At 35.3% G+C, this 15,447-nt stretch overlaps 1 protein-coding gene across 2 annotated transcripts in view; it reads left to right on the top strand.

Moving 5' to 3' along the window:
- LOC135749828 (uncharacterized) overlaps nt 1-15,447 on the top strand; it is a 98,442-nt gene that overhangs the window by 18,902 nt on the left and 64,093 nt on the right. For both annotated transcript variants that reach the window (XM_073816138.1, XM_073816143.1), the window contains exons 2-3: nt 3,776-3,841; nt 10,930-11,113. In XM_073816138.1, coding sequence (XP_073672239.1) covers nt 10,960-11,113 — 154 coding nt within the window. In that variant the 5' untranslated portion in view covers nt 3,776-3,841; nt 10,930-10,959. The remainder of the gene's footprint in view (nt 1-3,775; nt 3,842-10,929; nt 11,114-15,447) is intronic.

Raw genomic sequence — 15,447 nt, 5'->3', positions numbered from 1 at the left:
AAACTTTGTTCAATATGTCTTATTTTCTGCAATACCATTTAAACTTTGTTCAATACATCTTATTTCCTTCAATACTATTTAAACTTAGTTCAGTATGTCTTATTTTATTCAATACCATTTAAACTTTGTTCAATATGTCTTATTTTATTCAATACCATTTAAACTTTGTTCAATACATCTTATTTTCTGCAATATCATTTAAATTTTGTTCAATACATCTTATTTCCTTCAATACCGTTAAAACTTTGGTCAATGTGTCTTTCTTCAATACCATTTAAACTTTGTTCAATACATTTTATTTTCTGCAATACCATTTAAACTTTGTTTAAATATATTTTATTTTCTGCAATACCATTTAAACTTTGTTCAATACATCTTATTTTCTGCAATACCATTTAAACTTTGTTCAATACGTCTTATTTTCCGTAATACTATTTAAACTTTGTTCAGTACGTCTTATTTTATTTTATTTTATTTAATACCATTTAAACTTTGTTCAGTATGTCTTATTTTATTCAATACCATTTAAACTTTGTTCAATATGTCTTATTTTCTGCAATACCATTTAAACTTTGTTCAATACATCTTATTCCCTTCAATACTATTTAAACTTTGTTCAGTATGTCTTATTTTCTGCAATACCATTTAAACTTTGTTCAATATGTCTTATTTTCTGCAATACCATTTAAACTTTGTTCAATACATCTTATTTCCTTCAATACTATTTAAACTTTGTTCAGTATGTCTTATTTTATTCAATACCATTTAAACTTTGTTCAATATGTCTTATTTTCTGCAATACCATTTAAACTTTGTTCAATACATCTTATTTCCTTCAATACCGTTAAAACTTTGGTCAATTTGTCTTAGAATTTTTCTTCAATATCATTTAAACTTTGTTCAATACGTCTTATTTTCTGCAATACCATTTAAACTTTGTTCAATACATCTTATTTTCTGCAATATCATTAAAATTTTGTTCAGTACATCTTATTTCCTTCAATACCGTTAAAACTTTGGTCAATGTGTCTTAGAATTTTTCTTCAATACCATTTAAACTTTGTTCAATACATTTTATTTTCTGCAATACCATTTAAACTTTGTTCAATACTTCTTATTTTCTGCAATACCATTTAAACTTTGTTTAAATACATTTTATTTTCTGCAATACCATTTAAACTTTGTTCAATACATCTTATTTCCTTCCATTACGTTTAAACTTTGGTCAATGCGTCTTAGAATTTTTCTTCAATATAATTTAAACCTTGTTCAATATCGACTACCCGCCTTAAATAACTAAAAAATGTGCTATTTTTGTCTCAATACTTTTTTAAATGGTCAAATACCGTGCCCCAGCGTCAACACCACCAAAACCTTGTTCAATACCGACCACCCACCTTTAATAACTAAAAAATTGTTCAATGCCGCATCCTTTTCGTTAATACCGCTTCAAGGTATTTCCAACCCCGTGATATTTGCCTCAATGCCGTTTTAAATGTTCCAATACCGTCCCACTTGCTTCAACACCGCCAAAACCTTGCTCAATAACGGCTTTGATATTGTAAAAAATTTGTTCGATACCGTCTTATTTTAGCAATATGTTTCTTTTAAAACCTACATTCTAAGTTCTGCTGGGTTATTTTTAACCCAATGCTGGGTAAATATTGGACAGAACCCATGGTGGATTATAAATAAACTATGCTTGGTTGTTGTTAACCCAACCATGAGTAGAAACAACCCAGCATTGCATTAAAACAACCCAGCAGTATTTAGAGTGTAGATTATATGAAATATGGTACAACTAGTCCTCATGGTAAGGGGCATTTTAGATCATAATATGAAGTGGCTAAAACACCTTCAACTAGTAAAGCATCGTTATATTGGCATATAATCAGTATTGGCAGATAAAAGCAATTTTCCCCACTATCGGACATTAGGTGATTATTTAAATCACCTAATTATTAAATCACTGATTATTTAAAAGCAGGGATTGGGATACAATAGTAAACTAAATGGCTATGCTAATAAAAACTAATTTAGGAAGTTACGTAGCTCATGATCCAAGTGTAGGCAACATAGAAACTTGCCACAGGAATATAGTCTGTGTCCCCACAAGAGCAAGTGTTTATTTGCATTACACAATAGCTTTGAATGCAGCTCATCCTAAACACAACCCAAAAACAGAACCTGAAGCCTTTGAAGAACAATGCCACGCACTGTCAATAGTGATTTTCTTAATGCCTTTCTATTGACAGGTTCAAGCAGGCGTTCAATATTCTTCCTTTGGTCCAACTCTGCAGGCACCACACACATCGACAACAGGTGGGCTGGTGGCTTCAGATCCCACAATCACTTTCCCCAGTGTGCGACCACAGTGAAAGAGAAAAACCACAAGGAGCTGACTCAGAAGCTCTGGCGTCTGCCACAGTGAGATAGATGACCTTAGGAAACAGAGAAAGATAGGCAGAAAGATGGAGAGGTGTCTCTGGTGATAGATGAGTCTCGGCTGGAGCTCTGGGCCATGGGTCATTTGGATGAGAACATCCAAGACTAAGTGAAAAGAAGGGATAAGAAAAGGGAAGCTGAGCGATGGAGTGGACACCAGCAAAGGCTGGTTGTATCACAACTAAATAAGAAGATGGCTGATGAGAACATGATGAACTCCACAGAATAGCTAGTGCATTGGTCGGCATTCACTTTTTAGATGCAACGCAGCTCTCAAGCGAAGATAGAAGGTCAATTGACGCTCTGAGACGCAGGCCTATGAATCACAGTCTGTTTGTCAGGGTGTTTCATTTCTTTTTAGTTTAGCCAGGGTTTGCATTAAAACTCTGAGGAGAAGTGTTAAAATGAACCTAATGTGTCCAACATCTTAATTGAAATATTATTTCTTATTTTCTGAAAATAGTGAGTGAGGCCACGTTGATGTGTTTGGCTTATTGCTGTATGCTTGATAGGGTTTTGTTTGGTGGTTGGCTACAAGACCGAAGCCATCTCCAACCCGCAATGCTACTATATTCTGGTCACACATTTACATTTATGTGTTTGGTAGACACTTTTATCCCAAGGCCACTTACATTGCCTTATGTTATGCTGGGTACACACCAAAATATAATCGTGTTGATTTTGGTCCAATTTCCCCCCTTCCGACAATCCTAGCTGTGTCCCGATTGTCTGGATGATTCTACATATTATCTTTTCAGATTTTCCCTTGGTGTGAGGTGTGTTAAGCGTGTCCGAACCAGATCAGAAGAACGTCTGAGCCGTCCCGATCGCGAATCGTAAATATTAAACATGTTTAACCCCAAGGACAAACGTGTGCACGCACTTAAGACTGAAACGAAACAATATCCAATCGGAAAGCAAGATGATGGAAAAAGGAAGCAGTCATGGCGCAGCACAAAGTAAAGTTGATGCAAAGTGAACGATGTTCCCGCTGTCTCCACGACTTCACCCAAACCCTTTTCTTTTTTCCTTTAAATTTTCTGTGAAAATCATTCCAAAAACTATCATTGAAATTTCTTCCTACATATCATCCGTCATGCTTATTCTGAAGTCTCGCGAGATTTTGTGCAAAGGTGTCCTTTTTAAAAGGGTACTGCCCCAGCGACAGCTAGGGGCTATTTTGTAACCGTTTTATTCTAAGAGAGTGCGGTCTAACGTTTCAAAAAACCCCAAACCGTTAAAAGGTCAACAAAAAATGCTAATTACGTTTGCCCATGGCCAAACATCCAAATTACTGTCCATGCAACCAAACCTGTTTTGTGTCCTTTAGGCACCATCATATTACTTCTGCTTTGTGAAGCAAGCAGTCCTGTGGAACAGAGGACAGCACCACACCGTAAGTTTTCTTTTTTTTGTTTACTCATGATCATCCCAGATGTAAATGAACAAATTAATCATTTTATATCAAAATGATTAGTTGTATTATCTCACATGACAATGCTCCCAGAGGCACATACACTCTCAGAAAAAAGGGACATAAAGGTACAAAATTCAGTCCCTCCAGAAAAATGCGATTATGCGATCGCATGATTCAACGCATAATCAGCCAAAGTCTGCATATTTATGCGGGGACGCATTTTTTCAAATACGCCGCACTTTCGCAGCATAAATGGCAGATTTCTGTGCACAAAATAGGCAGGGCTTGCATGATTTCATAGTCCCCGCATTTTTGTAGCAAACATCACATATATCTTAGCAGAAAGTTGAAAAATGTTGCATTTACCTCAAACAAGCGCATCTATGTCCCCTGTTGTTATGGGAACGTTATGACTTGACGTGATTATGTGACTTGAACATCATTGAAAAGCTTCAAACAGTTTTTGCAAATTCCCGCAAATTCATCACATAAAATTGCATAAATATCCCGCATATTCCATCGCATTTTTTATAAAACATGCCACAAGATAAAGGAATTTTATCCGCAACAATCACAAAAAAAGTCACGTTTTTCTGGAAGGACTGAAAATTTGTCACTGGGGCGGTATCTTTTAAAAAGTACACTTTTATACTTAAAAGTAAGGAGCCTCTAAGGGGACATGGAGAAAAAATTTAATAGTTTAATTTCACATGCGCATTTGAGACTATTGCGTGCGCACGTGAAAGCAAAAGTTTCATGTGCGCACGCGAAACTAAACATAAAAAAAAAATTCTGCACATGAAAGTTCCACGTGAGCACGCGAAAGTTCCACGTGAGCACGCGAAAGTTCCACGTGAGCACGCGAAAGTTCCACGTGAGCACGCGAAAGTTCCACGTGAGCACGCGAAAGTTCCACGTGAGCACGCGAAAGTTCCACGTGAGCACGCGAAAGTTCCACTAAACTTTAGATTTTTTTTACTCCAATGTCACCTTAGGGGCTCGGTATAAAAGGTACATATTAGGACATTTTTAAAAGGTACTTCTCCAGTGACAAAAAGGTACAACTTTTGTACTTTTTTTTTCTGAGAGTGTACATCCATCATTAAAGTAATCCAAGTGGGTTTATAAATGTCTTCTGAAGTGAAAAAATGAAAAGAGAAAGAAAGCAAATAATGTTTTAAGCTTGAGTAATTAAATTTTCAGAATACATTTTTTTTGTAAACTATCCCTTTAAGAACACTGGTTAGACTTTAGTTATAAAGACTGTAGGATGTTTGTCAAGTAATTAAGCTTCATCATCAAAGTTCAATTTGTGCTTGCAGTACATTGACATAATCTAATAAGACATGACTGATGTACAAATCTGACTCGTGTAAACAAACATAATCCCTTGGAAAGACACCCAGACACTTCGGCATTGATGGCCTGTGTCTATCTACTGTACCTCACCATCAACCTCTTAAAGGGGCCAGAGTCTGTGAATGTACCACAAGAAACAGAGGTTGCCATGGAGACAGCTAGTTGTGTGGGCTGGCTTCCTGTCTTGGCCTCTGGATAAACAAGCAGAAAAAAGTCGGACAAAGATCCACCAGCTTCATACTGACTAATTTACATCTTCGGCTGCCCTTCACAAACAAATGTACCAGTCAGCCAAGCACATGAGTATGAATAAGTACACACCCATACACACACTTTTTTTGCCCTCCGTACGCTATCGACAATAAAGGGTTGACCGCATCGCTGCATTCAAGCTTTCTGAACTTTACGGGGTCTATTCTTGTCCAAACATCCTTTTGAAAACGAGACTATTAACCCACCCATCGCCTTCATACCTTACGGTCTCCGCGGACATTGTCGCCACGGAGACGGGACATTAAGACCACACCGCTGTGGATCAGAGTGCCGCCAGGGCCCTGAATACTGTACTCCGAAATGATGACACATGCACAGGTGGGCAAACACACTCCTGATCCCGCCTCGCTTTGGAGACAAATGCTGATGTTTACACTGTGATTTATGGTTTGGGGTTTGGTTGTATTCTGTTTCGTATGAAGCCCTTTGCTAATTATTTGAATCAAGATGTGGTACCAGATGATATTATAAAAAATTATAATAAGGCAAGCGGCATTCAAACTACAGAGGCATGCGATCAGAAGACAATGCATGGCTGCTTCAGTACTAAATAAAAGAATAATAGGTAGCAGTTTATTGTATGTACAGTAGTGCACAAAAGTGATGTCCAACTTGAACAATTGACTGATCTGTGCATTTTATTCAAGTATTTTATTAAAGATGCATTAAAAAAAATTGTGTGCATGTTGCATTTTAGAGTTTAAACTGAAGCTCAGCTTCGAGAATTTAAGGTGGCTTGACAAAAAAATTGCACACAACACATGAAAAAAGTACAAATTTAATAGAAGTCTTACCATAAAGTAAATAAGTAAATGAAACCAAACACAAATCACTGTTGATCATGAGGAAATATCAAACATCTCGCAAGTTATTTTGGCAAAAACAACAGGCAACCAAATTTAAGTTTATTTTGGCTACAAGTGGGTTACTTCAGGAGCAGGATTGGACACTCCTGACGTAGACAATGAAATGACTGCTATTGCATGCTGGGAAATTTAGTCAATGTCAATTTTGTACCACATACCTCATATTTTGATGGTTTAATCTTACCTGATCGGGCAATGTTGTACAAAATTCCCCACAGACATCACTTTGGCCACTACTGTACTGTATGTAGTTATGTGCTAAGTGTTTTATAGTGTATTTACTATGGTAGGAACCTAGACCTTACCCATATTAAGTACATACAGTAGTTATCTTTTTTGTTGTTGTTGAATAAGTATACTATAAGTGGTTCTTAAACTGGGGGCACAAGATGGTGCCAAGGTGCATCCAGTTTTATGACATTTTATAAAATACATAGATTTTTTAAAAATTCTGTGTAATGAAACCTCATTTGTAATCAAAAATAAGGCAACGTTGTACCCTTTACACTGCAAAAAAATGACTATGTAGTTTTTCTACTTAATTTTTTAGTACAAATATCTAAAATTTCTTAAATCAGGATGTATTTTCTCAATGCGCAAAATTACCTATGAAAATAAGTCTAGTTTTTAGACACAAAAATATACAATTTAAGTGAATTTGTGTTTAAAACAAGCAAAAAAAAAATCTGCCAATGGGGTGAACATCTTTCTACTTTTTTTTCTTGAATTAAGTGTTTAAGAAAAAAGTAAACTTATTTCAAGATTTTTTTTCTCACCCCATTTGCAATTTTTTTGCTTGTTTTAAGCACAAATTCACTTAAATTGTATAATTTTTTTACTAGACTTATTTTCTTAGGTCATTTAGCTCATCAAGAAAATGCATCTTGATTTAAGAATTTTTAGATACTTGTACTGAAAACAAGACAAACATACTAAGTAAGAAAGTCATTTTTTGTTGTTGCAGTGTACTGTACAATGCAAAAAAGGATTTTCAAGAAAAAAATTCTTAGTATTTTTGTCTTATTTTCAGTAAGAATATCTAAAAATTCTTAAATTTAGATGCTTTTTTTTGATGAGCAAAACAACCCAAGAAAATAAGTCTAGTTTTTAGACCAAAAATATCAAATTTAAGTGATTTTGTGCATAAAACAAGCAAAAAAATCTTGAAAGTTTTTCTTAAACACTAAATACAAGAAAAATATTTGTTAACATCAGTTTATGCATTAACTAGCATGAACTAACAATAAGCAATATCATTTTTCATCATTAATCTTTATTAATGTTTATTTATGCCAATACAGTTATTCATGTTCATGGTGCATTAACTATTGTTAAAGGAAAACACCACCGTTTTTCAATATTTTACTATGTTCTTACCTCAACTTAGATGAATTAATACATACCTATCTTTTTTCAATGCGTGCACTTATAATCTTTGTACAGCACTTCTTGAATGTGTTAGCATTTAGCCTAGCCCCATTCATTACTATGGCTCCAAACAAAATTTTTATTTTGTGGCACCATACTTACTCGTGTAACTACTCATGTAACAGTCTTTAAATAGGGAAAACATGGAAATGTTTGGTGGCTTCTAAATTCATCCCTGTTTGGAGCCATAGGAATAAATGGGGCTAGGCTAAATGCTAACACTTTCACGACGCGCTGTACAAAGATTAAAAGTGCATGCATTGAAAAAAGATAGGTATGTATTAATTTGTCTAAGTTGAACAAAGTAAAATTTTGAAAGACGGTGGTGTTTTCCTTTAATAGTGACAATTTTTTATTTTTAAAATGTATTAGTAATTGCTGAAATAATGACCTAAGATTAATAAATGTTGTAGAAGTATTACATTTATGCATTTAGTATTGATCACTGCTATTGTTCATTGTTAGTTCATGTAAGCATAATGCATTAAATAATGTGAACACATACAGTACCACCTTATCTAAGTGTTACCATTTTTTTTATATTGAAATACTTACCCTGTACCCATTATCCCATATCTACGCAATGTTTAGGTGTCCTGTGCAGGACAGGACTGGAAGTTTAAAAGAGAAGGTAAAAGGAATAAGAGAGAGACGGATGAGACAGAAAAAGTAGCCTCATTGTCTGGCGGGTCTGAAAGTAGAAAGTTGCTCAGAATGCTAAGCTGCATCTGAGATTGGCTTCTGACACGAGCGGCTAATCAGATTTGGTTCTCCCAATCCCGGAGACTCCACAATGCTTCCCACTGTCATATTTTCCCCTCCTCTCCTCCGCTTCTCTCTTACTCATCCCTCTGTCCTACAGCAAAGCTAATTACGGCGCAGGCAGAAACACAAATCTGGCTGATTGAAAAAGTCACTCTTTTTCAGCAGGGTTTAACCTTGTTAGCGCTAAGCCTGGCTTTCTTAGACATCAGGCCGTTTTGAGAGGAATCCTCTGTTCCCTGCAGACAGAGACACAGAGACACACTTCTGTTTGGGCCCCGATTGCCTCGGCCTCCGCCCTCCACCCCCCCTACAGAGGGTTCACACAGAGGCAGTGCTATTATGTGTGTGTATGGACGTACATGTGTTTGTGAAGGGCCCGAGGAGTGTATGCTTGGTGAAGGCCATCTGTGACTTCTGGTTTACAGACTCCCAACATTCACGAGCGTTCATCGGCCCCGTCTCCGTCAGAAGGCTGTCCGGCACGAACACGCAAGGTTAATGACATTAGCACAGTCAGTGTGCGTGTGTGTGCCCGCAGTGTGGGCTGCCTGACGCCAGGGGGTCGTGTCATTTCCTGCAGGCCCCTAAAAAGCCCACACACTGGGCCCGAGGACCCTCAGGCCCGACATGGGGCTACAAACACCATCACAAGGTCAAAGACACTTAGAGTTTAATATACAATGCAACTCTCACACGACTCTAAAGTAAATGCTTCCCTTTCACGAAGGTTGGATTTGGAGCTGGTGCACGTTAGCTTGAGAGTTAGTTTAGGGGATGCTGGACGTGTGCAAGATGAGTCCATTGTGATGTGATGTGTAAACATCTTATTCACGTTAGGAGGCGTATATATTTTTAATTTCTATATGTTAAAAAAGGTTTTATTTTCTCAAAATGATCTTTACATTTTGTGGGATGAGTTTATGTAGTAAATCACAAATAATCTGGGTCATATACTATAGGTGTAATCGGTGACTATGACCCCAAAAAGTTTAAATATTAAACATTTTGTTTAGACAAAGTGCTTTCTCATTTGTAAGTCACTTTGTATAAGTCATCTGTAAACAGAAATATTTAAATACTGTAGGACATCTTGCCCCAAAACATAAAAAAGTAATGTGCATGCAAATATGACTGTTAACGTCCAAGTTTTGTCTCACTTGTATGACCAGGTTAAAGGCATTAGTCTAATTATGGGCTTTTAAGGATTTAGTACGGTGAAGATTACATGTTTCACTAACCATAACAACATGGCCATTTTCAGGTGTTTGAGACAGGTGTGTCGAAGTGAATGAAAGAATGATTGAAGTCAGATAAAAGGTGAGAAGGATCTGTTTGTATCAGAAGCGAGCTTCGCTAGTGTCCATTACAAGTGTAAAATAGTTTCGGGTCACCGCTCTGGGCTCCTAATGCGGGGAACAGGGAGCTCCTGTCCCTTTTGATAACATTGTCAGTTCAGACCAAACCGTGTTTACTCAGCAATTTACTGTCAGTCAATTGAAAAGAGATAAAGACTTTGAGACGTGTGTGTGTATTTGCGCTTGTTAACATTGCCCTGTGGCACTGGACAGGTTAGGGCTTGCGCTCCGGCTTACAGGCAGAGTGGCACCCGTCTGGCCTCACAAAGCGAAAACACTCACACCACAAACACACAGACCTACAAAAAATCATTGACAGGTGATAAATCTTAAACAACTGCTGGGTTAAGATGACAAGAAGTGTGTGCAGGCCTGCGTTTGTGTGTTCACATTAAAACTAATTTATTTCGGTCTGTTTGTTGTGTAAAAACAGAAGTAAAGTAAAGTACCCCGAGGTCGTGTGCTCACTTTTAACTTCTAAATATAAATGTTGACCGACTGCTGAGCTCTACTTTCTTTTATAAAGGTACCTGGGGTTAAAGTCATTATCTTACTGGGTGCTTTCTTTAGAGAAACAATGCTGACTGTATGTGTAAAGTAATTTCCACAGGTTAACACCAGAGGGCACTACAGAGAGGTTTAATTGAAAGTCCTTTAAATAAAGTTTTTAAATAAAGACTTTAAAATTCAAAGGCAAACTTATGCATTGACATTTTAAGTAACTATAGTTTCAGAAAAAAAAATGTACAAGAAGGTACAAAAGCTGTCATTGGGGTGGTACCTTTTCAACTTTTGTACGTAAATATTGGTACATTTAAGGTACAAATTGGTACCTATGATGTACACACTGGTACATATCTGTATCAAAATGGTACATATTAGGACCTTTTTTTAAAGGTACTGTCCCAGTGACAACTTTTGTACTTTTTTGTCTATATTGGTAAAAGTTGAATGCAACCTAAAAAATGCCCCATTTTTTTATTATTTGTTTATGTTTATTTTTTCATACCAATCTTTTCAGGTTATCTTAAGTCAGGATGGACCTCTGGCCATGTGTTCACGTTTTCATGCTCATATGGAGGCCTGCCCGGTCCGCTCTAGCCACCCGTATTTCCCTAAAATGCAGCCCAGACCTCAGCCTATTCATCTGGGGCAAAAACTAAGACGGCAGTCTCCAAGTGCTCCACAACATCAAGCATGGCCAGGTCAGTACTGAATTATTATTGATATTAAATATAATAAATTGAATTATTATATAGATTTTAGTTTTCTCAAACTGATTACTAACATCGTATTTTCCAGTAGAAATTTTTGTTAGCAGCACAAAGGTTATGGGTTCGATCCCAGGGAATACACATACACCTTGAATGCATCTGTAAGGGAGAGCGGACTACAAAGTAATGCTTTTTGGCTTTGGCTCTATCATTCAAAAAATATTTAAGTTAGATTCATAATTTTTTTTAACACAATCAACACACAGATCTCTGCTACAAATGAAGAATTAAAGTTTGTTTGTGGGACCTACCGTTATTGTGCAATTACACCGAAAGTGACAGGAGTGCAAACGTTACAACTTACCCCATAGGTGGGGGTAATTGTAACAAACAGAGGGTTTGTTGTAACACCTGCTAGAAATTTTGGTTTAAACCAAATAATTCCGTACAATTCTGTCTATACACTAAAGGTCAATATTGTTTATATATTCGCATACAATAGATAGATATCCACACATTCATTTATACATTTATCAATTTGTTATGCATCAATGCATATAAATAGATTTTTTTGTGTTGCACAAGACAAAAAAAATCATAATTGTAAGTTATTTCCCCTATTATTGTATTAACAGTTATCATTTTTAGCACTGTAAAAAAAATCCGTAGAAATTGCAGCTGGGTTGCCGGTAATTTACCGTAGATTTAAATTTATGTTATTTACTGGCAACATTTTGTTCAAAGTTAAATGAACATTAAACATTTACAAGTCTTTGTCTTTACAGAGTAAAACTAAAAAAACAGCATCAAGCAAAACATTCTGGGAAACAAAATCTGAAGCAAAAAACAGAAAAAGGTTTATGATGATTTCTGGTTCCCAGAATGCTTTGCATGAGACTTTTATTGTATAGTTTTATTCTTTAAAGATAAAGACTTGTTAATATTTAAAATTTATTTAACTTTGAACAAACTCTTGCCAGTAAATAACATAAATGTAAATCTACGGTAAATTACCGGCAACCCAGCTGCAATAACATTGTAATTTCTACGGACTTTTTTTACAGTGTATAGTATTTACATTGTTTTCATTTCATTATCATTGTATACTGGAGGCTTAGTTTTAACACTCTTAACCAAAACACATCAAAACATTTCACAAATTCACAGGAGGTCATCTTCTGACAGTAAGATAAAAAGACCAAATGCCCCGTTTTTCGGCCTTGTATAAATATGTAAAGTAGTAACAATAAACCCCGCTTAAGTTTGTGCCCGCTCTTCCCTTTTATGCAGTTTTACGTTTAAATGGTTTAATTTTGCAGAACGTATACATGTAAATGTACTTTAATTTGTAGGCATGGGTTAAATTACACAGCATTCTGCCCTTTGCTTAAAATAGACATGACAAGATCAGTTAATGTTTTCCCTATTAGGATCTAATAAGTATGTTAGTATTGAGAGAGAATATTGATTTAAAAAATAAAATAAAGTGGTATTTTAATTATTTTGTCCATTAAAGATGACATATCATGAAAATCTGATGTTTTCATGTTTAAGTGTTATAATTGGGTCCCCAGTGCTTCTATTAATGTAGAAAAAAAAAAACTAGTAACTTAGTTTTGCTAAAACATTCTCTGCAAGCATGTGAAAAAATTGGTAATTGAAATTTGGCTCCCCTTGTGATGTCAGAAGGAGATAATTCCGCCCCTTAATCTGCACTATTCAACCAAGGCCCTGCCATTTAATTTGCATTTTAAAGTACACATCCAAAAACGACACATTTTTGCTCACACCTACTATATGGTTTTTTTTTTAGCTAAAACTTCACATTCATACTCTGGGGACCCCAAATATTTATTTTACATCCGGTGAAATGTTCCCTTTAAATATATGTGACCGTGGACCTGGTCATAAGGGTTAATGTTTTAAATTAAGATCTATACATCACCTGAAAGCTCAATAAAGCTTTCCATTGATGTGTGGCTTGTTAGGATATAAAAATATTTTTCTAATACAACTATCTGAAAATCTGGAATATGAGGGTGCAAAAATGTAAATATTGAGAAAATTGCATTTAAAGTTGTCTAAATGAAGTCCTTAGCATTATTATTGATATATGTACGGTAGGAAATTTACAAAATATCTTAACGAACATGATCTTTACTTAATATCCTAATGAATTTTGGCAAAAAATACATAATTTTGACCCATACAATGTAGTGTTGGCTATTGTTACAAATATACCCATGCGGCTTATGGTCCAGGGTCACGCATTACCTTAAAGTGACACTATTCTTAATTTTTTTTTATTTCTATTTATTTATTTTTCTCAATTACACCACTTGAAGACTTTCCTTTCAAATATATCCTAAATAACATCAATAATAATTTTCCTCTTTAAAACAGAAGGTGTGTTTTTGTTTGGCGCCGCCCTCCTGGTGAAACCTATTTTAAGCCCAAGTGCTGTGTGTAGGTATTTCGAGAGGATTGGTCATTAACACACATCACGGTGTCTTCCATAGCATGCTCGGGAGTCAACAGAGATGGGAGCATTACTCCACATCACAGGCCAAAACTAATTATACAGCCATATGGTGCTCGGAGAGTCGAACAATCAACCCCGACCTGCCTTTAGCTCCCCAAGGAGAGAGCAGGGGGGTGAGGCAGCGACAGTGTGATATGACACATGTCGTGCACAGATACACACACACACACGCCTTATTCGTGTGTATGTGTGAGACTGTGACAGATGGACTAGCAATGGTATTGTAAGAACAGCAGTACAGCTATGCACCCTTTACTCTCTCGCTCTTTCTCTCTGCCAATCTCTCCCTCTACACTCACTCAATGCTTTTCTCTGGCTTTTCTATCCTCTGACTCCTCGGTGACACAGACTGAGTGGAACAAGCGTGTATTGTGTAGGGATCTGGTCTGCTTGAACACAGGCCCCTGCTGGGGGACTCGCACAACACCGGCCTGGCGAGAGACAAGACAGAGGGAAAACAAACGTACAGTGAACAAATGATAGGGAAGAGCTGGGGACGTTGCCTTATTCATGCACTGCAAAAAATTACACTGCAAAAAATGATTTTCAAGAAAAAAAATCTTGGTATTTTTGTTTTGTTTTCAGTAAAAAAATATCTAAAATTTCTTAAATTAAGATGCTTTTTCTTGATGAGCAAAACGACCCAAGAAAATAAGTCTAGTTTTTAAACCAAAAATATTAAATTTAAGTGATTTTGTGCATAAAACAAGCAAAAGAATCTGCCAATGGGGTAAGCAAAAAATCTTGAAGATTTTTCTTAAACACAAAATTCAAGAATTTTTTTTTTACCCCATTGGTAGATTTTTTTTGCTTGTCTTATGCACAAAATCACTTAAATTTGATATTTTTTTATTTTCTTGAGTCGTTTTGTTCCTCAAGAAAAAGCATCTTAATTTAAGAATTTTTAGATATTCTTACTGAAAACAAGAGAAAAATACTAAGAAAATGTTTTCTTGAAAATTATTATTAAAATTATTATTTTGTGTAGTGTACTTACTTTCTTAGTTTTGGTCTTGTTTTCAGTACAAATATCTAAAATATCTTAAATCAAGTTGGATTTTCTTGGTGAGCAGAATGACCTGAGAAAAAAAGTCTAGTTTTTAGACAAAAAATTACAATTTAAGTAAATTTGTGCCTAAAGGAAGCAAAAAATCAGCCAAAGCACTGCAAAAAAGGATTTTCAAGAAAAAAATTCTTAGTATTTTTGTCTTGTTTTGAGTAAAAAATATCTAAAAATTCTTAAATTAAGATGCTTTTTTGATGAGCAAAACGACCCAAGAAAATAAGTCTAGTTTTAAGACCAAAAATATCAAATTTAAGTGACAAAAATACTAAGATTTTTTTTCTTGAAAATCATTTTTTGCAGTGGAACTCTCCATTTAAGAAAACCATTGGCAGATTTTTTGCTTGTTTTAAGCACAAATTCACTTAAATTTGATATTTTTTGTCTAAAAACTAAACTTATTTTCTTAGGTCATTTTGCTCATCAAGAAAAAGCATCTTGATTTAAGAATTTTTAGATATTTGTTCTGCTGGGAAAAGATTAATTGCGATTAATCGCATTCAAAATAAAAGTGATTTTTTTGCATATGAGTGTGTGCTGTGTGTAATTATTATGTATATATAAATACACACACATTCATATATGTATTTAAGAAACATTTACATGTGTATATATATTTATGTATATTTTTATATATTCTATCCTATATATAAATAAATAAAAATTATATATAAATTAAAAAATCTGAAATGACTATATGAATGTGTGTGTGGTGAAATA

This window comes from Paramisgurnus dabryanus, chromosome 1 (genome assembly GCF_030506205.2).
Source record: "Paramisgurnus dabryanus chromosome 1, PD_genome_1.1, whole genome shotgun sequence".
NCBI lineage: Eukaryota > Metazoa > Chordata > Actinopteri > Cypriniformes > Cobitidae > Paramisgurnus > Paramisgurnus dabryanus.
The sequence above is the reverse complement of the archived record's forward strand: the minus strand, read 5'-3'. Positions and strand labels throughout refer to the sequence as shown.